At 39.2% G+C, this 27,672-nt stretch overlaps 1 protein-coding gene across 2 annotated transcripts; it reads left to right on the top strand.

Moving 5' to 3' along the window:
• Nucleotides 1-27,663, top strand: EMB (embigin). Of its 2 annotated transcripts, XM_082337372.1 has the most exons (11): nt 1-361; nt 5,454-5,540; nt 7,741-7,830; nt 9,112-9,201; nt 11,475-11,649; nt 12,869-12,957; nt 16,411-16,538; nt 18,340-18,622; nt 19,420-19,453; nt 21,921-21,985; nt 23,191-27,663. In XM_082337372.1, the coding sequence occupies exons 1-10, from the start codon at nt 277-279 to the stop codon at nt 21,979-21,981; spliced, it is 1,122 nt and encodes a 373-aa protein (XP_082193498.1). In that variant the 5' UTR covers nt 1-276; the 3' UTR covers nt 21,982-21,985; nt 23,191-27,663. The 2 variants fall into 2 exon arrangements, with proteins under 2 accessions (XP_082193498.1, XP_082193499.1); XM_082337373.1 differs by lacking the exon at nt 5,454-5,540.
• The last annotated feature ends 9 nt before the right edge of the window (nt 27,664-27,672 follow it).

Here is a 27,672-nt window from a genome sequence, read left to right as displayed (position 1 = left end):
CGGTGACAAGTCCTCCCCGTGAGGGGGAACGGTGGTGTCTGCAACGGCTGCCCGGCCTGCTTCTACCGGCCGTTGCCTGGCGGTTGCCCTGTTGGCGGATTTGGGGCTGCTTCCTTTTGGTTTTGATCCCTGCTGCGGCAGCCGCCTCTCTCGCAGAGCCGCTCCGGCCCGCCTGAGGCTTCCGCGGCCCGCGGGCGGTGCGGGGCCGAGCCGAGCCAGCTGCCTGCGCGCCGCCGGCGGGAGCGGCAGTGGGAGTGCGGCGGCGGCCGGGGCACCATGCCTGCCGCCTGCTCCGGGAAGCGCCTGCCGCGGCTGCTGCTGCTGCTGCTCTGCCTCAGCCTCTCGGGCGGCAGCCCCGCAGGTAAGTGCTCCCTCCTCTCGCCGGGCTGGGCGGCTGTCACGCCGCAGCCGCCCCGTCCGCCCTCAGCGTCGGGGTGGGCTGGGGTGAGGGGGTCGGGGGCAGCGCCTGGGAGCTGCGGCTGAGCGAAGGTCCTGCCTGCCCTGAAGCATCCCCCTGGCTCTCCAGGGGGACGAGGCGGTGGCCCGGCAAGGCGGCTGTCTCTCGGCCCTGCCTGTTTAAACGACTGAGGCGTTTCTCTGCCTCGGCGGCCCCGACCCTCCCCGGGGTCCGAACTCCCCAGCGCTGCCTCCTCCCCGGCAGCGGCTGCGGGGGCAGCTGCCGCCCCTGCTCCCCGGTGCTCTTTCCTCTTCAGCCTCCAGAAAGGGTTTGTGTTTCTCGTAGGCCTGCTGGAAAGCAGGGATCCCTCCTCCGCCGTCCCGCGAGGAAGGGCAGCGTGGCCCTCCGCGCTGCCTCCCCGCCCGGGCGCGCTGGCGGGCGGCAGGTACGGCGGCTGTGATGCTGAGCCGCAGCCGCTGGCGCTCAGCCCCGCGGGATAACGCCATCTCCCGCTTTCTGCGTCACAAGCAGGAGGATTTATTGGTTCGCAGGTGCAGAACTTGGAGGTCGAGGCACCGTGTTTTACTGCTGCCCCCTATTCTTGTCAAGTAAAGCATTAAGTCCTGAAAAAGCCCAAATTGACAAGTTAAAATACTAAAATATCGGTATGCCTAGCAGGTTTTGAGGAACGTTCCTTGGAGGATTTTATATTGCATTTTTAAATGTAACATTTAAAATCCATGAAGAAAGAGGGATTTGAGCCTTCGGGGCCCTGTTCTTCCTCTAGTGTTTTTCAGCAGTGCAGGAGCAGGCCAGCCACTCCTAAGGAAATAGGAGCTTATTTCTAAAACTAGTGGATTTCTGTTGTTAATCCCCGGTTTTGAAGCATTGCAGTGTAGTACAGAATGGTAGCGGAAGGAAATATCAGATTGATGATGTTTGCTGCACAACATGTAATTGTTTGGAGCATGTCTTGCCAAGGCCAAAAGTTGTGCCAGTACATGTATGTGAACATTGTCGCTGTGGCTTTAATCAATGGTTTAGCTGCATTTTCAGTGTGTGATGTGTAAGTAATTACATGTTTGTTCGTGCCTCTGTTGGTCTTCCTAATACTGAGAGGAGCAATACTACTCCCTGTGTGATAACTTCTGTAAAATTTGTAGTAGTTTTGCGTAATGTGAAAGGCCAGATGTGTTTTGCAGTCCTCAAAGCTTGTTTAAAATACATATATTTACGTATGCACACAGAGGAAAATCTGCTTTGTAGTTCTTAAATACACATACTTATTTTAAAGATGCTTTATGTACACATACAAAATTTGAAGTCCTTTCTAACAATTTATTTCGTTGACCAAAAAGTTTTATGACTGTAAATGGCCTGATATTTGTAGGAACGTGAGTCATATTATGGCAAGTTAGTCACACGGTATTTATTTTTGATGACTATTACTGCTGAAAACTGTACCTGTGGTTGAAGCAATTCTAAGTTTATGTAAAGCCATCAGTAAAATCATATCCTCTTCTGAAAAAAAATCCAACAAAACCCTTTTTGTGTTTATAAAATTTCCACAAATCTGCCATCTTCCTAAAGTAGTGGATATCATGTCTGGTTTTGAGCAGACATCAGAAATGAGCCACCTGCTTATAGTACCCTTTATCTGTATAAAGTGAGACTGTTGTTTTTCAGACTTCTATTAAATGCTTTCATATTTGTGTGAACTAGGTAGGGAGGCTTCATGCTGTGATTTCCATGATCATTTAAATGTGAGGAAGAGTATTTTACTCTTCCATTTTTTATTAACCAAATGTACAAAAACCTAGTCAAGCACAGGTGCAGCAAAGGGAAGTTCATGTTCTGTTGGAGGGAGGAGAACTAAAACTGTCTTCTAGTGAAGTCCAGAAACAGTGTGTGTTCTGGAGACGTGGGTGTTCAGCAGGTTTCTTCCATGAAAATAAATGCTTGCAGTAAAAGCAGGAGGGTGGAGTACTAGCTGCACAAGAACTGAGTTGCACAAAGGCAGGTCGCATAGCCTTCTGCAGCTGGTCAGGCAAATACCACAAGAGGCCTCTTAGATTTTTATTTTGAGGTAAGTAGCTTGAGGATAGGCTCAAGCATATTCTTATTATTCTGTTACTTTTGTCTTTTAGTCTTGTAACTGTTTAGTTAATTGTTTTGAAAAACTTAAACCATCACTTTTATTCTGTATTGAGTGGAGGATAATTTCTAACTAAGAGTCACAACATTGTTCTTCAGAGTTTGCTGCATCATTTGGTTACTAGTGTGGCTGCCTAGTTTAGTTGCAGCAGGTGCTGCCAGATTCTGTCAGGAAAAGCAAAGGCACCACACCTCGTCACCCAACTTCTACCTGAAAAATACTAAGGAGTTATATGAGCAGAGGATACACCTCACTTACAGATTTTGCTTCCAGGTTGGATTTTTTGCCCTGAGGGAAGGGCTTCTATGAGGGCATTTGGAAGTCATTCATGTGGATCCTCTGGTGCCTCAGGAGAGCTCAGCCTGTAGCTTTTCCCTTTTCTAGGGGCCCTAGGAGGTCCTGGTGGCTGCTTTTGGATGCTACTGATTGCTTGTGTGCTTGCACAGAGGATAAAATCAATATTAAATTAATTGACATTAAATTAAACATTAAATTAATGATGTTACACCAAATTGTATCTCAATGTTTTCCTATTCAGCCACTTTTCTGGCTGAAAAAGTGTTAATAGATTTTAAAGCCTGAAATTGCTGTGGTGATAACAAGTAATGGTACATCCACACTTTATCCCTCAAATATTGGCTGCAGTAGGGAGCAGAGGTAAGCTAGAAAAATAAATTAATGACCTCATGCTCTCATCTACTCCTTTCTACATAAAGATCAGGGCGACAAGAGCTCAGCAAGCTACCACACTATTGATTAAATCTAATGGAAATCAATTATAGGCTAAGGCATGCAGCCATGACTCAATAGTTTGAGAAGTTATTCCACTTGACTTGCTTACATCACTGCCTGGCTTGATGGCACTAATCATGCAGTGCTGGGTCATCTTGATCTCTCATGGTATTCAGCAGATGTATATGAGAGCACAGGAGTGGTGCAATGTTGTCTCTGTGCTATGTAGTTTGACATATGGACATATAAGAGCCAAGATGAAGAAGCAGTGGTGACTAGAAATAACACTACTTGACTGCTTTCACTTGGTATGTGGATCAAGGAAGAAAGCCAAGATGAGAACGCTATTAGTATGCAAACCATGTTGCAGGTTATCTGGCTTCCTTGCAGAGAGATAACGGAGCTGCTGTACAGCTTGGCACTGGCACCTTCTAAATTTATCATCTTTGGGGATTTTAATTACTGTGCAGGTGATGCATCTACTAAGCTGACACAGTCAGGTGATCCATTACATCCTTAGAATGCCTCAAGATGCTGCAGATATAAAAATTCATGGACCTTTCTTCAACCTTACAATGAATATCAGAAGCATAATAGCTCTCCCTGCTCTCAGCACCTCTGACAAGCAGAGAGGAAGACTCAGTCTTCTTGCTGTCTGGGTCATAAGCCAGCAGGTAGACAGAGCAGATTTCTTGAGTTCTTTGCTTGGGTGAAGGGCTGGGAGGCAAGACTTGGCTGCGGGACCAGTGGACTGGTATGAAAAATGAAGAGGCTGTTGTTAAGAATGGCTAATGCTTAATTTTTTTAATCCTATCCTTTGACTGCCTTGTTTCACTCTTGATCCAAACTGGTTGAAGGATGATGGGCAGATTGAGAAAGCAGATGATGCAAGCCGGGCATGACTCTGTAGTAGTCTGGAGTAACTGTGTGCTGGAGGTGCCAGTGGGAGAGTCTGTAGGTTATCTATGCCTATAGTGCTGAAATGCAGTAGGAGTGTTGGTATTATTGTTTACTTGTAGGAGCTGACGGGGTGCTGACTTTACCTTCTGCTGAAGACACGCAGTTCTCAACAAGTTTGACACACTTAAATTATGATGTAGCTTTTCACTTTTCATCTATGCTTGCTGCTGTCTTGGATGTCTAACAGAACCCCTCTCAGACTTTAATTACACCTGCAAAACATGTGCCCTTTTCCTGTGTAACTACTGGCCAAATCACTTAAAAGCTACTAATATGAGATTGCTCTGGGCCTGAGGAAGAGTGCATCCTGCTGCTACAGCAGTAGAATATCTCCTGCAATACCTAAGTGTGTGAAGATAGTGGGGTTTTTTATGCTAACTGGTTCTGCCACCCAAATATGGGAACAGAAAGGAAGGAGCCAGCATCTCCAATTTTTATAAAACATCTAGGGACCTTGAATTCTTAATGGAAGAGTGATACAGCAATATACTCAAACTAAGCAAGTCTTCTGCTTCTTCCCTTGCTGTCCTTCCTCCAATCAAGAACATAAAGCAAAACCCTAGAGTCTCACCTGGCTCTTACAAAAACTATATTATAGGAGCAGAATCATATTTACCATGGTGTTAAAGAAAATGGAAATAGTCATTAGTATTACTGCGTGAAGTCTGTTTGACACAGATGCCTTGTGTTTTGCTCACCAAGGTGATAATAAAAGGAAAGGTGGTCGTTCCCTGCATCTCTAAAGAGGGTAGACATGTAAGGTTGTAATGAGGTTCTTATTCTATTAGTGAATCTGCTAATCTGTGTTTAAAAATAATCAACTAGTGTCAGTATCATAAGCTGTGGTGGTCTAAGCCCACAAACAAGACAGGATTTGAGTACAGGTTATAAAGTTTATTTGTCTGCTGCAATATTCTGAAGAATGGCTTTGCCTGACTATAGGCCAACTACAGGAAAACATCTATATACAGAAATTAGAGGTCAAATAAATACTGCCTCTTTAATCTTTTCTTGCCTAAAGTAAGCTAAAGAACTAATGAAAAGTAATTCTTGCACATTTTGGCTGTATATGCTCAGAACCTGGGAAAAAACGGAGGTAGTAGGCTGAGGTGGGGAGGTTCTGTTTGAATTCTTTTCATGAACTAGATACTTCTAACTCAGCTCAACTGAGAGAGAATAAAGTTTCTTTAAACCCTTTTTTCTTTTTAGATCCCACTATGACAACACAAGATGCCAGTCAGTCTCAGGCAAACTCTTTGACTAAGATGCAACCTGGACTTAATGAGTCATCTCCTGGTAATTCTTTTATTTTGGTATACCTAAAGCTATAATAACTTTTCCTAGTGATCCTAAGTTACCATGTGGAGTTTACATTTTCATACTAAATAAGTCTTTTGAAATAAAAGAGTGATTTGTCAGAAGAAACAGAAGTAAATATATCTCGGCCTTTTAAAGCCACTGCAAGCGCTTAAGTATTGTAGGCATTTCAAGGACTGGGGAAAAAGCTATCCAACTGCCAGTTGCATGATCTATTGCCCTTATGCATATATGCCATGAAAGCAGGCAATGACCCTGGAAATGGGACAATTCCCGAACTAGAACCATTGTGGGAGGTTCTGTTCTAGCACTTACACCTGATAATTTTTCATGTGAGGACTGCTCTTCATGCTCTTGCATTAGTGAGAGGTACAATAATGCCCTTGCATCACTGTGCCTGCTAGCTTCATCTGTCTGTTTTCTAATTATGGATGTGTCAAAACCTTCTTTTGTCCTCACACTTTATTCACCATATTCTGGACCTTAATTGTGGTTTTGATAGGGAGCAAAGAATAAGTTCCAGGCAGGAGAAGAAACTGATGATTATTGATTCCCACATCTCCTTTCTTCATAGAGATCAGAGCAGCAGAAATTCAGCAGTTTACCAAAGCTGATGGTGATTAATGCAAATCAAACATGGGCTAAATTATATTTAAACATGAACCCAAGCAAGTTCTGACAAGTTATTCCATCTGCAGTTTTGTCATTGGAGATGATAATGCTATTTACCTGGTGTTCATCTTCAGAGATTTTTAGCACAATGTGTGTGAGAACTAGGAGTGCAATAGCTAATAGATTCAATGTGTGCATAAACACATATATGTATGAGCTAAAATACACAAAGTATTTTGTATGATATGATCTCACCTGACTATTTTATTTGACATGTGAATTGAGGAAGAAAGTCAGTATGAGGATCCTGTTAGTGTGCAAGACATTTTAAAGGTTGTCTACTTTTTTCTGGGTAGATAACAACTGCAATATGAACTGGCACTGATGCTTTGAATCTATTATCATGAGGAATTTCAGTAACAAACCAGGTGATGCATGTACTTAGACTGGCACAAACTCAGGTGATCCATGGCAGCCTTGGAATGTGGTCAAGGTGTTTAAGTGCACGTGCAGAGAGGAAGATTCCCCAGAAGATTTTCAGCTTTCACATGTTATTTCAGGGGTAAACACTTGGACTAGTTTGTTTCTTCATCAGGCAGATATTGAGGCTTGCTTGTGCTCTTTTCTAGAGTAACACAACTTACTGTCTAGTGCTAGGAGTCAGCTTCATAATTTTTTTGCTTAAAAAGCCATTTTGGACTAGTAGTTGAGATTGACAACAGTCTACTGTCAACAACCACCAAATGAACTAGCCTGAAGGTCTGTTCTTCCGCATCATCCACCTTAATGTACAGGCTTATTGTTACTTAAGCTGGCTGGAGCATGAGGGAAGGTATAAAAGTGCAGATGGAACAAGCCAGGCAAAAAGCTGATTGCCTGTGGCATAGCATTCCTTGAGTTGTGAGCTGACATGTTGATAAAGAAAAACACTGCATTACAGAATGGGCCAGCAAGCTGGAAGGCATGTGGTACCTCTGCTTATGCTTGCTGGGAGACCTTTAGATGCAAACCACTAGCAGGGACCTCCTTCAGCACAGCCGATTCTCTCAACTGTAGCTGAGGCATGTGTTTAAGAACTTTACCTCAAAGTTCAGTATTTTATGCAGGAAAAGAGAAAGAGTCATTCTGAGAAGATCTAGGCTTTCAGAGGTATTATTTCTACTGCACAGTGATCAACTCTGCCACCCAGTGCTTCTCTCAGTAGAAGACTGAAGCGGTAGCCTAATTTTCTCTGTTTTCCCAACTGTGAGTGGGAACCTTGTCAATCCATGGACAGGAGAGATAATGAAGCCCCTTTCCTTCTACAAAAACTAGAATAACTTTCTCCTATAATGCTGTATGAATGCTGTATGATTGGGCAGATTCAATCAGTAATTACTGTTTATGTATTCCTGAAATGCATTATAAAATAACTGACAATAAAATTACTTTGCAAGCATGTAAAACGTGGCTTAAAACATCTAGTGTATTTTATCTACCATGGGGAAGGGGTATCTTTATTTTGTTTTGTCACTAAATTGAAAGAAAATTAATTTTTTTGTAACAGGTTTGTTTTTTCCCCTTTCAGAGCCCATGACAACTACACGAACTGTCAACTGGCAAACTCAAGGGAGCACTTCACATCACTTGACACTTGGTCATAATATATCTACACCTGGTAAAAGCAATCACATGTTGTCTTCCACTTAAATTGTTAAATTTTGGTTACCCTAAGGTTCTACTTTGTTTTTTAATCAAGTGGTTATGGAGAATTTATATTGGTTGATAATTATCAAGGCAAACAGTTTGATGTTTAAAGCTGTATAGGAAGTGACTGTGGAAACTGAAAAAAATGAAAATTGCTATAACTATATTGAATTGGCCTTTCCTTTAAGCATAATTTCTAATGTCTTCTCCCACAGCATGCTTCAGTTTACTAGGAACTTGTATGCAGATAATACAATACTAATGAAACAATTATGTGCATAGATGTGGAAGGGTGATGCTTCCTTAGCTGGGCTACATCTGTTGGAAAAGCTGTAGCTTATTAATTTGCGTTCTTGCACTGTCCTTGAAATGCACAGAGCATGAGAACAAGTACAATGGTGGGAACAGACTGTTTATGCTTACAGTTGCCTGCTGATAGCTGTATCAAGTTTTGTAGAGCTTCATAATGGTAGTCTCTGAATAGTACACTATAGGTAGCCCTACAGAAAAAGAATTTTGCTGGCCATATTAAACCTTTTAAATGTAGTTTTCCCTCACAGAAGGAAAGGAGCATGTTTTAGTCAGGCAGATGATGGTCAATATTGATATTCTTTGTGTGGGGAAAGAAGTCCCCTGCAGTATAACAGGAGTTTTGTGGAGCAGTGAGGGACTCTGCCCATGTTCCAGTGGAGCACAGGGTGTTCTTGCCCCTTGCACTCATTAGAGCTGCATCTAGCCTAGCCTACCTCTGGGCTTTTTGGCTGTGTTGTTAAATTGTCGTGGCTTTGGGAACTGCAGTGTTCTGTCCTTCTGTTTTTTCTTTTTTATTTTTCTAAAGCTTGTTACTTTTCTAAACTCTGATGTAGCCCTATACAGTTCTAGGACCCACCTGTAAACTTTAGGAAAAGCTGCACGTATAGGTGACTCTTTGAATCAGGCTGTGAAATAGTTAGGACCTCTTTAGAATATTGGTGTTCACAATTACAACATTATATTAAAGCTACATACCATCTTCTAAAATGGCATAATTACTATAGCAGTGGCCACACAACACTGCTACTTTTAAGTTTCTGGCTGTTAACACACAGGGTATATGAAAGGATCTCCACAGTAGTCAACATTTGGCAAGGTCCTTTTTCCCCCCGCCAAGATTACTATAAGAAAGAATTGCAGTACCAGATTGATGCTTTGCTGTATGATTACCTTTATAGGATTGTAACATATCACTTTGCTTCCCCCACAACCTTGTTAGGTCCAGATCTTCCCACACAAGAGTTCAAGCAGGGAGCCAAACAGAATGTGTCTAATGTCACTTTTGTGGAGTATGAGGTACTCCTACCTGGTGAGTGTGTTATTTTCTCTTCCAGTTACGTTATATTGAAGCCTATGATTACACACAAGCTTTTGTATGAGTTGTAGAAGTATCTAGGATGGCAACTTCTTGATAAAGTTAAGATGCTTATAGTGAGCAAGTGATGATCTCAGTAACAGAAAAGATGAAAAAATTTGTTAACACTACTCAGTTTTGTATTCTAATAACTATTTTGCAGTGAAGGGGATTCTTGCTTTTGTTAAAACCACAAGTAAAAAAACCAAAACGTCATAACTCTGTTCCCCCAAATCAATTCAAGTGACAATTTCTTTGCACTAGTGAATCCACTTGGAGAGACCACGTAAGCTAGGGTACTTGTTAACCAGCAGGTGTTAGTCAGTTTTGCAGCATTACAGGAGTTAAAGCATGAAGAAAAGGCAAGATAGGCTTCTTTCTAAAGTAGATGTGAAATTCCCAGTTGCCAAGTAAGAATTTATAACTAATTTCTTGAGCAACTGGAAAAACTGTTCTAACTGAAATCTCTCTCAATAGGAAGAGGTCAGTTAGAACTGCTTTGCAGAGTACTGGTATGATACTTCAAGGACATAATTGCACAGTATTTATGCTGTATTTTCTTCTAGCAGAAAACTTAAGGTAGTGTCTGTTTCTTGTTCTGGTACGTGTCCTTTTGGTACAGAGATGCCCCAGATACCAGTCTGGCTAGTGGTTAATCTTCAACAGCATAGGGTTTTCATGTTCCATTCATTTGAAGTGTGGATTTATTTTTAAAATACTCTCAAAAGGTATGGATTCTGTTTTTAGCCAGTGTAACTGATCTGACTGTAAAACTTTTGCTACTGTGAAATCAATTCCATTTGCAAACTTCCTTTGATCATAAAAAACCTCAACAAGGTGAGTTATGCTTGGCTCATTTATTGAGTGTAATGGCTCTATTAAATGAGTTACAGTAACTGACTTTCCTCTGGTATGGAAGACCAAGGTGTTGCACCTCTAAGTTTAACTCCAGTTCAACAGATCTGTAATATTTTGGCTGGGACTTGGAGTTCTGGGCATGCTGTTCTGCAGGCTGTAAATGTCTCTGCCAGACCCAGGAAAGTTCAAATATTTTATGGGAGTATCTGGTGCTTCCACTTCAGCCAGACTTTGCTGCTTCTTAGGTGTGATTTGTATTACTAAGTCAGTGAGCTGTACCTTAAAATCTTGTGTTCTCTTGAAAAGAATTTGAGCTGTGAAATACAACTGCACTTTTTTGACCATCAGGTACTACAGGGTAGGTCTAGGATTGAAGTGAAGCTTGGAATAAATTTTCATGGAGTATTCGGATGGACTAACCACACTTCTATCTAGAAAGTGTGGAAGAAAAGGCCAATTATGAAGTAAAATGTCAGTGCTGACAGGTACAAAGTCAGAGGTGTTTTTTTATAGAAGGCTGTTTGTATGGATTGGAGAAGATATCTGCTGTTGAAACCTACTTTTTGGATATGCTCATTTTATGCTCATGAAGCTTGTAAAAGCAAAAAAGCATTGGATTTTTCTACTGTATTGGAATATCTTCACTTTGTAATTCTACTGGCTTGCCACTAGAAGGCAAAGGCAGCCATAAATAGGTTTGAAGATGATTCAGTTTCAAGTTGAGTAGCTGTAGCATGAAATGCCAGATCCAAGAATGTTAGGGTTGTGGATTTTATCAACAAGTTCACTATCAACAGACCAGTACCTTTAATCTCACAGTATTGTAAAAATCTGCAACTGGCTAAAGTCTGGATGGTTATAGATATTTACAAGTCTAACTCTTTTTGATATTATTAATATAACTTTTTATATATCTACTAATACTTTTTAATCCAATAAATTCTGCTTTTGTAATACCAAATGTGAAGTCAGAAGGGAAGTTTAGACTGAGAGCAGACATTGTTCCCCTTGGTGAGAGCAAAGTACTTAACATATTTTGATTTGGGTTAAATTACGTAGAAGCATGAGTCTATCTTGCTTTCAGTGAAATCTGTACTTCTATATTAGAGCCCTCTAGGAAGATTACCTACAGAATGGAGTGACTGTGTCACTTTTGTAATGGATGTGTATCATAACTCAGTTATGGCTTAAGAAAATTACTGTCAAACACTGATTGTCTGATTTTGCAGGGTTTTTTTACCCTGGAAAGTATAACAGCAGCACACTGTATGCACCTGTAATCCAGCGCATGTAAAGCAAAAACTTTGAATCTCTTTTTTGCCCAGAATGAAGAAATGTTTTTCATACACAATTTTTTAAACTTCCTCTAGGTATTTCTGGTAATGCCATAGAAAAAAATATCACTTTGGACCGTGCAATTGGAATTGAACTTTCGTGCAGATTGGACAGTAAATATTCTCATTTGAAAAGTCTTCAAGTGACTTGGAAGAAGGGAAATAAAACAATCAGATACATCAACCAAACTGAAAGCAGCTGGAGCATCCAGTAGGTAGCATTCTTTACAGTTTGACTTGGAGGTTCTAAGGAGTTATCACATGCATATACACTGCCCAATACTAGTCACATGTATATTAGAAAAGAGCCAAATGTGGTGATTAATATATGCCTATAATCAACATATTAAAGCTGCAGGAGAGGAAAAACGTTGCAGTTACCTCAAGCCTGGAGGAAGAGCTCCTGTTTTTCCTCTAGTGCTGGAAAAACAAGGTTTCTTCAAGACAGGAATATAGAATAAGGACACAGTTCTTTGAGGTGCAGTAATTCTGTTCAGTATGTGAAGTAGTAATCTCACTCTTAGACTGTTAAAATACCTCCATTTCTTTTTCCACGTTCTCTTTTTCTCAGTGCCGCTTCGCTAAAGTCTGAAAGGCATCAATGACCAGTTTTCTTTGTTCATAGTTAGCAAAAGAGAAGAAATTAGCTTTACAGTAAAGATGTTTTGGGTTTTTTAAAGGTTTTCTTAACTCTTTCGAACCTCTGCAGAGACTCAAGAAATGTTGTAGAAGATTTTCTTCAATTGGTACAATTTACTGTTGGACTTTAAAATCTGTAAGTGGGCTAATTTTAACCAGGTAGTCTCCAGATGTGTTCTGTACTGCTTTGGTTTCTTAACATCAATAATATTTATGTAAAATTTCTATGATAGAAAATGTAATGAGAATGTACTGTCACTTTTCTTCTACTCCATATACACAAACACAACCATGTAAATCTTTTCCAAAGTTCCTGTGAAATGTATAGTTTGCCAGCAGAGAAGATGCTGGACTTCATTAGATGACAGATCTTCAAAACTGTTCTGTGTTGGAGCTATGCTAGCCATTGCCTGACTGGCTTTAGGAAGAACAAACCATTTAAATGGTCTCTTCTGAAGTACTACATAGCATATGTAGGTGGGTGAACCCATGTCTGATTTGGTAACCTGTAGATCATACTGCCTAAACATGTTTAGTTCTCTGTGAGCAGCAAGGGTGGAAATGATATTTATGTTCCCAGGTGTGCTTGTGCTCTTCTGATTTCTTAAAGATGTCATGCTGTTTCTACATAGCGCTAAGCCTGAATCCTAGTGTTTCAGCAATGTATGTTGTCTGCTCCACTGCTAATCTCTGATGGTTTCTTTAGAATGTTAATTAGCAGTCACTGATAGTTGTAGGATGAAAGAAAATACAAGCAAAAAAGCAAACTGGTGAAACTTTTTATTTTGAAGATTGAGGATCTTGGATAACAGTATGCTGGGAAGCTACAGTTGTACTCTGAAAGGTGAAGAAGAAATCAGCGCTATGTTTCATTTACAAGGCAAGTTATTTTAAATTTTGCTTCACTTGACGATTGAAATCCTGTATTAATATGGTTTCTGGATGGAAATTGCAACTTAATTTGATAAACAGTGACTAATATGGTCAAGCTAAGTGAGAATCACTATCAAAGGCATTTCTGTAGCATGGAGGGAAGAAGACTTTAGAAGCAAAAACTAAAGCCTTTTTAGTAAAATTTGCTAACAACCAGAAGAGCATATAAGCCTACTTCTTTCTTATGAGTAACTGATTTCCCCTTCACTCCTGCTGTAGGGCTGGAGAGGGAATACTCATCACTTTTGGGGGGGTGGGTGGGAGGAAAGGATAGTGTCTCAGATAAATTCTTCAAAAAGCAGAGTAAATGCCTTGAAAGTTTGGCCTGAGTTTTTGTATTACAAGAGGAGCAATGATTGGCAGAATGGAGGCAGGTTTTTGAACAAATGCAGTTGTATTTCTGAAACACCAAGTTATTGCTTTAGTGCGTCTTTCATTCCATGTAATATAAGAACAACTCTTACATTAGAAGTTAGTGTGCTTCATTGGGTAGTTTAAGTGCCCCTTGTTCTGTTTTGTATTCTTTTCTCCAAATATATACCCTTGACAGTAGTAGCTGAAATCCAATTGGATGGATGACGTGTGGAAATGAAACAAATACAAATTCATCTCTCATGAGAGCTAGTCCCTTCTCTATTCCCACCATCCAAATTTTGTGAAGAGCAAGGCAGGCATTTGATCTGTGAAAGCTCCACAGACTGTGATAAACAAGGAAGATTCTCCCTGAACACAGGCTCCTAAAAACCCTAATGCTTCAAATAACTACTCTAACCTCAGCTGAACTAACCAGACAGGCTTTGTAATACTTCATGCTGCAAGCTGGCTTTGTCCAGCAGGCTATCTGGCTGTGACTTGAGGAAACTCTCTCATGTATGTTTAAGTCTTGAACAGTAATGTTGGTACCTGCTTTCAGACCTTCAGCTGGGGGAGCCTAGCTTGCAATACTGAAGAAAGACAAAATTCTAGTTTATTCAGATCTTTTAATCTCTAAAAATGATTATATATTTTTCTTGTCAACATGTGGGTAAGGTTTAGTTGAATGGCTACCCAAGTCTTTTTAGATTAAAACAGTCAAAGGAGAGCTTATTCTTTTGAAAGTATACAGTAACTATTCAGTAAGAGCAGGAATGACTCAATAGGGAAGTCATCTTTTCTAGAACAGTGCTTAGGACTGGTTGATTTATTACAAGAAGATGGGAGAACTGCTTCACAGTGGTTGAATGCTGCCACTTCTGATGCCGTAAAAAGTACTGGCTTGAGACTTTGCAAGATTAATGCAAGAGTGAAGGAAATGGGAAAGAGAAGTCCTTGAATCTTCCAGTCAATAATGCAGAGAGAACAAATCTTGAACTGAAAGATGAATAATGTGTTGATAAAGACTCAGTGGCTAAAGTCATCACTGCTGTAACTAACTGCAATAGCTTTTCCACTAGGCAGTTAGTCATTATTGTATGTGTTGCCTCTCCTCCCTGCCCCTCCCATCCTGGCTGGGCATAATCCTGTAGATTTTGAGGAGTTGTGCTATTACCCAGATCTGCGGAAAACCATAACATTTTGAGATGCTATTAGGAAGTTTAAATTATTAAACTTGGAGACCATTCATGTGAAGTTATATTAAAGGATAGAATAGATTAATTTGTGTTTGCCCTTTGAGGGATCCTTAAGCAGCTGTCCAGGTACATGCACTATGAAACAACTCTGGTCTTAAACCAGTGTGGAAGTCTGACTAGTATAAATGCTGGTGTGATCACCTATCTGTCCATCTCTTCAACATTTTTTTTTTTTTCCTGTGCAGCAGCAGTGTTTTGTCACCAAATTCTGGGTGATCTACTTGCAAAAATACCTGGGACAAAGTATATTATTTCCTTGCATGCATTTGAGGATTAACCACTCATAACAGAGCCAGATCCCACAACTCATGATAGATATTCATTTCCTTAATCATGGCTAATGTGGTAAAGGTACTGCTGATACGCCCATAGCTGTGCTTTGTTAGTGATCAGTATGGCTAAATCTTTGACTACCACATAAACCTGTTGTGCTGCTTACAATGGTTTTTTATTTGTTTTTACATGTTCTGTTCTTTTTTTCCCCAACCTGCTTTTGTTTTTTCTCTTCTATAAATTGCAAAGGAAGTGGCAGCAGTTATTAGTAAAGTTGTGCCTTTTACTGGCAGCAGTGAAGATACTCTGCCACTACTTTTCAGAAGGATAGTGTTTTATGATGAAAATAGATACATATGGAGTAAGAAGACCTCACTAGTAATGAGGCTGGATTGATGTATGGTGCAGCAAATTCTGAGGTTGTAAGCAGGGTTCTTACTAACAAATCGGTTTCAAATATATTTCTGGAATAGAAACTTTTAAGTTTGAATACTCATAAGAAGTGAACTTCCCAGGACAATTAATTTGTGTTCAGCCAGTCAACGAGGGGAGGGAACAGGAACAATCGTAGTTTATACCAAATTGTTCCATCATAACTGTTGAAAGCAAGTTCTTGGCCTGTTTAGTCTTGTGTGACTAATACCATTTAAAAGATGTACTGGATCTGTATTTACAAGATAGGGCAATGAAACTTGAAGTAAAATTTAAAATTAAATGGATCTGAGAAAAACATGCTGGTAAACATCCTAATAAAGAGGGAAAGAAGAGGGAAGGGGAAATGCATACTCTATCAAGATTTATTTGCTCAGCTCTAACTATCTGTGGGATGTCTTAACATTCAGCAGCCTTTTTTTGGGCTTTTGCCCTTCAAAGGCTGTAGGGCATCTGCAGTTATAGTGGCTGTTCTTGTGGCCATGTTCTGTCCTTTGCAAGATTGGAGCTCTTCATTGGCATGCACCCACAAGTCATTACTTCAGCTTAGAAAATGTTTGTAACTACAAAGCTCCCTCAATCTGCAGTTTTGTCTTAATTACAAAAAAGTTCTCTGCATGCACAATTTGCCAGATACCATTATGTGGTAGCATTATGGCTGGAATAGACTTCTATCAGTTTTTGCAGATTGAGTGAAATTGCAGAAAAATTACTATGCTTGTTTCTAGTGTACTAGAGCTGAAACATGTAGCTCACAGCTGTCAAGGAAGGGAAAGAGGAAATGGGCAAGGTTAGAAATCAGTCTGATTATCACTTGGTTTTCTGTATGAATTAGCAAGTTTTAAGATCATACAGCAAGTGAGAGCAGGATTCCTGTAGACTTCTGCACAAATTCTGTATATGGAATATCAGCTTGAAATGACTTCATTTAAATTACATCATGAATGATAGAATCATCTGTATTTACAGGAAAAGGAAGTGAACGGACTACTATAAATACATATCTAAATATATGTTATCTTTTGTAATACTGTAACTAAAACCTGTAGGTCTCACTTGATGAACTTTTTCCTACTTGTTCATAGTACCGAAAATTGAAGGAAGAGAAAAACCCATAGTCAGTTATGAAGGAGATACAGCTGTCATGATTTGTAAAAGTTTTGGCTATACTCCCATTGCTTGGACTTGGTATAAGACCAATGGAAGTGAACAGGTAAGGTTTCCATCTGTTGGCCAACCAAAACAATGTGGCAAAAAACAAGTACAGACACTTTGTAAAGTATAATGACTTCTCACTGTAGGCTCTACAAATTGCATTTCCATTAAAGTTAATGTAAATCTCTGCAGATAGAAAAAAATATCTGTGATATTTAGAAGTATTCATTATTACAGGGATGTAGTTTTTGTTTTGTAGATGATTCTTTTCCAAAACTCCCTGCCATACTCTTGCAGCCCAGATAAGAGTAAAATAAATAAGATGAGTCTTGAGATTCTTGTCTCTGCTACATTAATGATGGTTATATTGCTCAAATCTTACTACTTGATACCAAAAAATCTTACCATAGCAGGACACTCTTTAAGACATGTAAAGTACTGGAGGCTTGAGGGAGAACAGGAGCATGCCCCTTCTCTTCCTCCTCCTCCAGGTACAAGTACTTCTGTACTTCCCAGCCTGTATGACCTCTCTGGGGCACTGGACCTGAGGGAGGGTATCCTGTGGTAGACTGCTGTTCCACTTGATTCTGAAGGAGCTGAAATATCTTCTTGCTTCAGCTCCTGCATTAAAGGCTGTGAGGAAAAGTCTTGCTCAGCAGTTTTCCTCCTTCACACACCCATCTTTCAGGATCCTCTTTAGCCTTGTGTCGTGGTTTAACCCCAGCCAGCAACTAAGCACCACGCAGCCGCTCGCTCACTCCCCCCCCAGTGGGATGGGGAGAGAATCGGAAGGGTAAAAGGGAGGAAACTCGTGGGTTGAGATAAGAACAGTTTAATAATTGAAGTAAAATAAATTAGAATAGTTAAACAGGCAAAGCAAAAACTGTGCACGCAAACAAAACAAAACAAGGAATTCATTTGCTACTTCCCATGGGCAGGCAGGTGTTCAGCCATCCCCAGGAAAGCAGGGCTCCATCATGCATAACGGTTACTTGGGAGGACAAACGCCATCATGCCCAATGTCCCCCCTTCCTTCTTCTTCCCCCAGCTTACATACTGAGCATGACGTCATATGGTATGGAATAGCCCTTGGGCCAGTCTGGGTCAGCACTCCCCCTGGCTGTGCCCCCTCCCAGCTTCTTGTGCCCCCGGCAGAGCAGGGGAAGCTGAAAAGTCCTTGACCAGTGTGAGCGCTACTTAGCACCTATTTAGAGACAGCTTAGCACTACTTAGCAAGAACCAAAGCATCAGTGTATCATCGACATTGTTCTCATCCTAAACCCAAAACACAGCCCCATACCGGCTACCAAGACGAAAATTAACTCTATCCCAGCTGAAACCAGGACACCTTGGAAGCATAGCCACTTTGTTCTAGCCCTTTTCTGGGGGAAGCATTGTCAACTGAGAGGAGGTAAATAGATCTGTCTCCTCTATACTGCTGGAGAGTAGCATTGACTTATAAGATTATTGACATTTTTCCCAGTGAAGCAGCATTCCCAGCTCAACTTCCTTGAAAGTGTATGCTGTTGTGCTGTGTTGAAACCTGGATGTTAGATCCTGAGGCTGCCTTTCAGTGGAGAGTCAATAGTCTAGGGTACCTTTCATCTGATCTTAAACTAAAACAGGTCAGACAACTTGCTCACTAAAAGTGCATATTTTTCTCCATTGAATGTAAAGGGAACCAGGGTGGCCAACTAAGATGAATCCTTCCCTTGGAGGTGGGCTAAACATGCTTCACAAATGCCACTTGTTCTTAACTCATTTTATATCTCTCCGTTGAACTATCTGTTGATAATACAAATAATTTGATTACTTTCTCATTGCATTAATAAGACCTGTAATGTATTTTTTATTTTCAGATTGCCATTAATGACTCTCTGCTGGCAGACAAGTATGTAATTAATAGAATATCTGCCAATGTAACCCATCTGAAGATATTGAAGCTCACCAAGGAAGATGATGGTGTATATTGGTGTGAGGCTGCTTTTGAACTAGGGAAGAGTAAAGGAAAGCTGAAGCTTAAAGTTCTGTCCCTCATGGTGCCTCTCAAACCCTTTCTAGCAATTGTGGCTGAAGTTGTTATTTTGGTAACTATTGTTTTCCTTTATGAGATGTATTCGAAAAAGAAAGAGAAATGTGCAGGTAAGTCTTTTTTTTTTTTTTTGTCTTTTCTAGCTTTACATTGAAATTGCAGCCAAAGGTAGAAGGGTATGACCCATAGCACTTCATATATGAAGTTCAGTGTGATTTTTCACACTGTATTTTTTCTGATAAAATACTTTCTTCTACAACATTGCATTATTTTAGATTAAATCTCTTCCATGAGCCTAGAATTCAGGTACAAGGTGCTTTCAATAAGCAATACTTTCTCATAGTGTTTGATATAGTCCTTATTTTTTTTTCTTACAAGACAAAGGAATTTAGAGGTTATACTTTCTTGGGGAATGCTTAGGAATGGAAGCAACTGTTAGTAGTCTTGATGGGAGAAACTTCTGTCAAGAAATTGAGTAAGAAGGAAAAAGCATTACAACAGAATGCACTAATGTGTGTGCCTTAGGTTCAGCAACCAATAGGTGAGCCAAACTAAATGTGCAAGATGAAAGAGAAATATAAAATCTATGTATACATATGTCTATGGATTATACATATATGCATACATTTCTCTTTCTATATTTTATACCTATATGTATATATTATCTAATATATAACGTATGTATTAAAATCAGATTAATAAAACTTGATCAAAGGTTTTTGACAAATTTGCAGGTAATTCCATTGAATAGAGGAACAAGATAATTTCAATTACAAATTTAAGAAAACTAATAAAATGAAAAAATAAGATTGTTTTGCTTACACATGGCGTAAATAATAAAATTGAACAGAACTTCTCTACTGTTTGTTAAATTGACACCTCATATAATCCTTTTTCTGTTATGCAGAAGACGAAAAAGAATTTGACCAAATTGAGCAGCTGTAAGTAAAGAATTTGTATACTACAGTTAAATATGTGCTCTTTTCCATATTACACTGTTGTATAAAACTATATCTTGTTGTTGACCCAATTCGTAAGGGTTAATGATGAATGTGAAAGTACAGTTTATTCCTTTCGTTAAGACTTCCTAATTCCAGAGTGTGCAGAAAGCTGTTTTCTACTTGGTACTTAATTTTGGTGTTTGGAAGATATTTCACTTTTTTGTGAGAATACCATTTGTCCTCATTATAAACTCATTCTGAAAGGCTATAACTATGAGGAAAATCACTTTCAGGTGGAAATTTTACAGAAGAGGCTTTCAAGGTTTTTTTTCTCATATGTATGTTTTGTCCATATTAACATACATTTCTCTCACTTGCATGTGGTCAAAGCCCTGACTGTCCTAGTAAGCCTGTAGTTGCTGGGGTGTTGGGAGCTGGTGGTGTTGGCTGTTTCGGTGGTAACTCCAGCCTCTCTGGGGTCTTGCACTGTGCTGATGGCTTGGGCTCCCTGGGCACAGGAATGGCTGCACTGCTGGAGCCAAAGGAGCAGGTTTAGGCACTTCTGTTGCTGTTCTGCAGCTTGAGGGTGCCCATCCTCTGCCCATCCTTTTCAGTTGGGTCACTTCATTTGGCCTGTTAACTTTCCTTTTGTTTTAAGATGCAGCCTAGCAGTTCCTCTTTTTAGATGTATCCAGTCAACTCCAGTTTTCTTCCCCTCAGTCCCTTCTCTCCTATGTTTATCTCCTTTTTTTTTTTTTTTTGGTCCCTCTGTCTGGTGCTGTCTTTCCCTTTTTGACTTTCTTGCTGCAGTGACCTTCTTTGTTTCCCTGTGTTGTATTCATTTTCCCATTCCTTTTTCCAGTGCTAGCTGAAAGTATATTTTAGTGCTTTTCCCCTTACCTAAATAGCTTTAAAGCTGTAATTCAGTTATACTATGAAGTGGGGCTATGTCTTGGGGCTATAGAATGCTATTATACTGCTGAGTGTTTGGGGACATGTCTTGGGTTGACAATTGAATAATTGCCCTTGTTGCCCAGCCCTGCTTCTTATAAACATGCTGAAACTGTATTACAATAGGGTTCTAACACAGTTTAAAAATAATGTTTTCCTGCTGGATGAGATGTGGGATGTGGTTTTGATCAGTTGCTTGATCTTTGGAGTTCTATCTCAGATAAACACATATGAGGAAAATGTATTAAACCATGTAGTTCTTGCCTGATTTTAATAACTGAAAGTTATTTCAGCTACTGGCTGTTTAGAAGATAGATTTGTGTACCAGAGAGAATGGCTTCAGAGGAACTTTTCTGGTCTGTTATGTCAAGTGATGACTAATATACAGCTGAACTTGGTTGATGAGGTTATAATTAAACTGTCACATCCAACAATGTATTAGGTGGGAGGCTAGTGATTCAGAGAATTTTTTTAGCAAGAGAATTGTTAATTTAAGTCTTGATTGTGACCAACACGATATAGCTAGTTGTAGGTACTCCAGAAGAAGCAAGCATATGACTATTTCAGCGCATGTTCTGAGGATGTTGAGCTATATATTGCTTGTATATTGAGCATTCATTTTATATACTGTCATGGTTTAACCCCAGCCAGCAACTAAGCATCACACAGCTGCTTGCTCACCCCTTCCTGGTGGGATGGGGGAAAGAATTGGAAGGGTAAAAGTGAGAAGACTCATGGGCTGAGATAAGACAGTTTAATAGGTACAGCAAAAGCCGCGCGCACAAGCAAAGCAACGAATTCATTCACTCCTTCCCATCGGCAGGCAGGCGTTCAGCCATCCCCAGGAAAGCAGGGCTCCATCATGCGTAATGGTTACTTGGGCAGACAAACGCCATCAGGCCCAATGTCCCCCCTTCCTTCTTCTTCCCCCAGCTTATATACTGAGCATGATGTCATATGGTATGGGATATCCCTTTGGCCAGTCTGGGTCAGCTGGCCTGGCTGTGCCCCCTCCCAGCTTCTTATGCACCTGGCAGGGCACGGGAAGCTGGGAAGTCCTTGACTGATGTAAACTCTGCTCAGCAAGAACCAAAACATCAATGTGTTATCAACACTATTCTCATCCTAAATCCAAAACACAGCACTATACCAGCTACTGAGAAGAAAACTAACTCTATTCCCGCTGAAACCAGGACATACACAAATTCTATACACTGAATGAAAGCAGTAATTTCTGGGAATGCTATCATTGTTACAACTTCTGGCCAGAACTTTGTGGGATTTTTGAGGGGGATTGAGTTGAGCCTTTGCTACTCGGCTGAAAGACTTCAAGAGTCAGTATTTTGGTTGCTTAAATTTTGTTTAATCTTCTTTTTCTTATAACTTCACATACTAAAAACCGGAAAATCAAAAACATTTTAGATGTGCTCTGTGATTGGATTGTGGGACTGAAATGACTGTGCTCATCCTATACTTAAATGTTGAGTTTTGGAATTTAACCTCTCTTTCTTTATAGTAAATCAGAAGAAAGCAATGGTCTGGAAAACAGTAGTGCTAGGCACAGAAAAACTTCCTAAAAAGGTAAGTGAGAGATGAAACAGAGACCAGAGTTTACTTCTCTTGAGCAGCCTAATACAAGGGCAAAAAAAAAAATCCGCTTTTTTTATGTGGGAATAGTATAGTAATAGAACCATTATTTAGTTAAAACAATATCTAGTCATTTATGATGTAATGTCAGCAAGAAAGTGAGTCCAAAACCTTTAAATTTAATGCTGTCATCATCATTGTGGTTTAATAGTTCGGTTTACCCATGCAGTTCTTAAAACAGGACCCAGATTAAGCTGCTTAATTGCTTGGCTCCTGATCATGAAACATTTCTGTGAATGCCAGTGTAGGTGTTGAGATGCATAGAATTGCTGATGTATCCAAAATCCTGCTCTTTCAGGCTGTATTTTGGGTGTCAAGTGAGTTCATGGAGGAAGGGTGCAAGTGGGGAATGTGACAGTACCAGAGAGATGAAACAAGGGATTATAGAGTCTAGGAAAGAAGACAGAGCTTAATAGATGATGACTGAAGGGATTAGTGGTAGCAGAAGGAAGCAGAGGAATGTAGCCCTGTGGAAGCTGTATAATGATCTTCCCTGATTCTGTCCCCTTTTTATAGTCTAATTACAGGCTGCTTCTACTTATGCCAGCTGGAAATGCTTGTCAGAGGATGGTCTGTCAGTTGAGGACCAATCCTACATACTCTAGCTATTTCCCCTTGTTATTTCCCCCTCTGCATCTGGCACCCCAATCTCCCATTTCAGGATGAAAGGTGTGAGTTACTTTGCATTCATGTCACTGCTGGTACTCTTTTTCTTTATCACAAGCCATCTACCTGAAGGAAGATTTTTTCCATACCCTTTGTTTTAAAGAACAAAGAGAAGTGTTAGGTGAAGTTCATATAAACAGGGTAAAAATCAGAAAACAATCAAGAACAAATACTTTCCAAGAGTATATTATCTCCTCTGTTTCCTGCGCATTATTGTACTTGTTGATTGCTGTGACTTAGGTTCCAAGGACTTACCCCATATGGGATCTGAGGTCCCATTCTTGTAAAGTCCTTTTGGCACATGACACTCAGTGAATCACTAAGGATTCGGATATGCAAATTGGACTATTCAAAAAAATTGTAAAATATAAACTGGAATGAATTTTATTTCCAAACAAACATGGGAAAATATTAAGCAGCAAAATAATAGAATTCATGTTACAAGGAAATGTGTTTAATCTCTTTTAATTCAGGAGATATAAGCCAACAGAAGGGGAAATCATCACAAACCTACAGAAGATGTATGCGGCTATGCATTTTAAACATCCACTATGCTTCCAAATAAACTCCTCTACACTTAAGAGAAATGAGTTGCTTTTAAAATAGCTGTGAAACTGCTCATTTTATACAGCTGATAATGTATTCTGCATTTAGACCTTTGCTGTGTGTAACATTGTTTGTTATTTTGCTACTAAAAGGCGGTTTTTGTGATCAGACTTCCTGTTTTATGACTGATCTGTTTGATTTTTGTCTTAAATTGGAACTAACCTTGCATTCACTGAATAAACAGGTAATATAGAATGGGCCTATTATCCAAGTGTTATAAAGCTGGACGTGCGAGATCAAGAAAGTATTTCCACCAAAGAAAACGCCTTTTACTAGCAGATGAAGCAAATGTGACACAGCCATTTATACCAAAGAAATGGTCAAAGGGAAATCTTTATCATGATTTAAATGAAACATTAACAGTTTTTCAGTTTGCTCTGAACAGTAAAATATCTTCATTCTAACTTTTCTTAGCTTCATTTAAGTGAGAAAGAAATATAGGTACATTCTGAATACTTAAGATATGAATTATCTGAAGATGTCCTGCCATATGTCTGTGCTACTATACTGTAATTCTACATAGGCTAAACATTTAAATACTGTACAGATCAGAGATTTCAGCAGGTATTTCAGAGTAGATGAAAGAAGCAAAGGGGATACAGTACCATAGCAGAATATAACTGAAATAATTCCTTAGGTGTGCACAAATTACTATAGGATCTGAGGGCTGCAAATCCAGTTTTGCGATTATAATTTATACAGAACACAGAAATTTCACAAATATACCTATATGGTTCTTATCATACATCCTGTCTAGCTGGTACTTTTACTTCTTGCTGCATACAATCTTGTTCCTTAAACTCCTCTCAGAGCACAGAAAATGTCTTGAGCAGCTAAATTCTTCAGGGTAATAGGATAAACCAACATAAATACTGCTAGTTCTCTTATACATAAAATTGTGACACTGCTGTTACAACTTAGGATATTGCTTTAAAAGAGCTAGTTGCCATAACTTTAAATATACCATTTAGTTACATTATGCATTCAGCAATTGAAAAATGTGCAGCTAACAGGAAAAACAGTCAATTGTCATTGGTTGCCTTTGCTTGCTAATCCAAAAGAAAAAATAACTTCGATTTTCTGAAGACTAGACTTTTCCCTTTCTTAAGAACTTCTTCTCTCTACAAGAATGTAAGGAAAAACAGGCAGCATTTGCAAACTCTCGAGGGAAGCAAAAAGAAAAAACATCTAAATAGAATTTCTTCAAACTGGTAATTTCTCTTTGAACATAAATAAAGGAATACAGAAAAAGATAAAATAGATTTAATTCCCTTTTTTTCCCTATTTTACTGTTCTTATGGGCTTCAAAATATCAAAGTCTAGCATTGGCTGTTTTATTGGAGATGGGAGACAAAATCCAGTCTGATCTATGCTTTTTTGGTTTTCATAGTTTATTTTGCAGCTTTAACAACTACAAGTTAAAGTCCAAATAAAAAACAATGGGAAGTACCTAAGCATTAAGTGATTGACCATAAGGGCTGAACAGTGGTAAAGATTTCCCTTGCTAAGTTACTGTGTTTATTGTATTCTGCCTCGGAGTTTCTATGCACTATAAAAACCAGAATGCATTTACAGGTTTTTATATGAATTTATCATTGATATAACAGCATTTTTGCTAGAGCAAGTAAATGTTTGCAGTTTAAAAAGATTTACTTCTGTATAGCAATTGTTGAAACATAATTTTATTTTTTGTAGACAATACATTTTTTCATATTAAATTCAGTAGTAAAAAGTAAGCTTACTTATAGATCTAAGAATTAGATTCTGAATAAAGCAGACTTAATATCTTTTGCAACAAAAAGGAGGCTAGGTACTATCTGGGAAAAAGCCCACCTTTTAATGAGAAATGTAACAACTTATTACTACATTCACTGAGCATTCCTACTGAAATTGTGGCATGAAGTCTTGGCCCACATAAGCAAGTTACATGAATAGATACTTTTTTTGGTGTTAGCAAACAAGGGCTGCACTGAAGGCAGGCAAGAACTGGAGAACCTGGATTAAGCATGGATTTTAGATCTATGATGTGTTGCTCCTATCAGGACTGTATTAGAGTTTGGTCAAATTGGCTGCTGTAACTGTAGTTTTTTGTCTTGACCTGCCTCTAGCATATTCTGGTTGCCAGGTTTGCAAGGGGTTTGGTGTTTATTTTTCAGTTGGCAAGTAGTTTGTTCATCTTGGCAAGTGGTTTTATTCCTCATATGTCTGCCTAGACATATGTCCCCCTACAGAGGGGACTAATAAATAATATTAAATATTAAATAATCGGCATAATTAATGGTCATAACTTAAGGCATAAACCCTACTTTTTTAGTCCAATACCACATAGGAAGCTCTGGAAATCTACAAATATATATTTTATGAGAAATACATGTTTTATATGTTCAGGACATTCCTAATGCAGTTGCTTTGTGTATCTGCTTTATTATGCAAACATAGCCCTCAATAGAACAAAAATTTGGCAACCTTTAAAAAACCAAAATTCTAGGAAATGATTTTTTTTACCTCATTCAAGCCAAGAGATACCAAATGAACCAAAACAATCCTTAAGATATTTCCTTCAAACAGCACTTAGAGCTAAGTGTAAGGATCCACAAAATTAGTTTTAATAACAAACATTAATCTGTAATAATTGACTTATGGGTAGGCTGAGTCTAACCATTATACTTGTTTGGCAAATCTTGTCTTCCAAGATCAAATCCTTGTTTTCTTGCAAGAGATGATGTTATTGGTTTCTATACCGACAAAAGCCTTATCCGTTTCTTAGAGGAAAAAATTAAAGTCTGCAAAAGAATTCTGAAGGGCTGTTTCCTACTGCTTCAGACTGGTCACTGCACATTCCTCCTTTTCATAGGTCCGAAGTAGACACAAGCAGCTGTGAGACCAGATTCCTAGTGAAGCTTGACAAATCTTAGAACAGGTTCCAAACTGTGAGCTCAGATAGAACTGTATTACTGTTTCCTTAGGATGGGGACTTAAGAATTACCCAGTAGTGGGCCAGGATAATTAAGTGATTAGCTATAGGTCATTTGATGCACACAGTCGCAAGGTAGAGAGGAAGAACCCTTCAGTATTGATGTTGCTACTGAAGTTGGCATCCGTGTGCCTCTTAACTATTTTTCAGCCAAAGAAAATGAGATTTTATATTCTGTCTTTAAATTCACTCTAAGCTTTTCAACACTGACTGCTGAGCAATTAAAATTAAAGAAACTGACTGGCATCTTCAGTGTAGGAGGAGTTTTTCAGTTGAGTGGTCCTCTAAGTGTTGAGCTACCCAGCACATGCAGGCTGACCACACTTAGCCACATCAAGTTGCAGTTCTAGCTGGGAGCTCCCCAAAAATAGGAAGGGGCAAGGAATGAGGAAGAAAACAGTTGAGAATGGTTGTAGGGACATGGGAAGGACCTGTAGGTATTCCATAGGCTTTCTGAGGGACAGACAGCAGAAGCTGAGATGACTTGCAATTAGATGTGTGCAGGGAAGATAGAGCATAAATCTGTAGGAGAAGCAGTGTTTTAGGTGTGCCATTCAGAGTGTTTCTGTAGGAAGTCCTGTACAGTGACTGAAAACAATCTGCCATTGTGAAGTACTTGCACTGGTGAAAACACAAAGCCAAGTGATATGTTTCATAAGAGGATTGGAAGTTACATGCTTGGAAAACTTTTTCTCCACTGGTTTTAAATAGTTTTGCAGTCATGTTACTTTCTTATGCTGGAACATGCGTATATAATGTGTTAAACAATTCTTTATGAAAAATATAACCTAAGTTCCAAACTTTACAACTTGTTACTAAAACTCTTTGAATTGTCTAAATTTGCTGTTGATAAGAGTTAATTTTTCTAGTTGAATTTTATAAGACTTCAAACTTGTAATGTTTGTTCCATCTTAGCCAAAATAATGATTGTTAAATTTCTGTATAGAAGAAAAATCTGATTTGTTTTTCCATTCAGCCTTTTATTTAACCAAATATTTTTGTTCTTTTTTACTGTTAAGGTAATATTTCTATCAATTGACATCCTGAATTATTTTCAAATTGACATTAAAAGTTATGTAATAGTGCCTTGAAGGAAGGAATTTGTTTACCATAGTTAAGTTCATTTTTCTCTTTTGCAATATGTTTGTTAAAAGTTTCAGAGGAAACTTGACAGCAAAACCTATTTTTCTAGTGAAAGACTGAGCCTAATGCTTTTATCACGCTTGCCTTATTTTACATTCTGATTTTATACTCTGTGCTCACTCAACTGTTTTATTGTTTTGCCTGAGCAGTAAGATGTATACAGAAAATGGAATAGCCTCTGTATGTTTGATGTATATGCAATAAAAGGAGAGTAGTTCTGAGTAGTGTGATA

The sequence above is a fragment of the Platalea leucorodia genome, assembly GCF_965183815.1.
Source record: "Platalea leucorodia genome assembly, chromosome: Z".
NCBI classification, from domain to species: Eukaryota; Metazoa; Chordata; class Aves; order Pelecaniformes; family Threskiornithidae; genus Platalea; species Platalea leucorodia.
The sequence above is the reverse complement of the archived record's forward strand: the minus strand, read 5'-3'. Positions and strand labels throughout refer to the sequence as shown.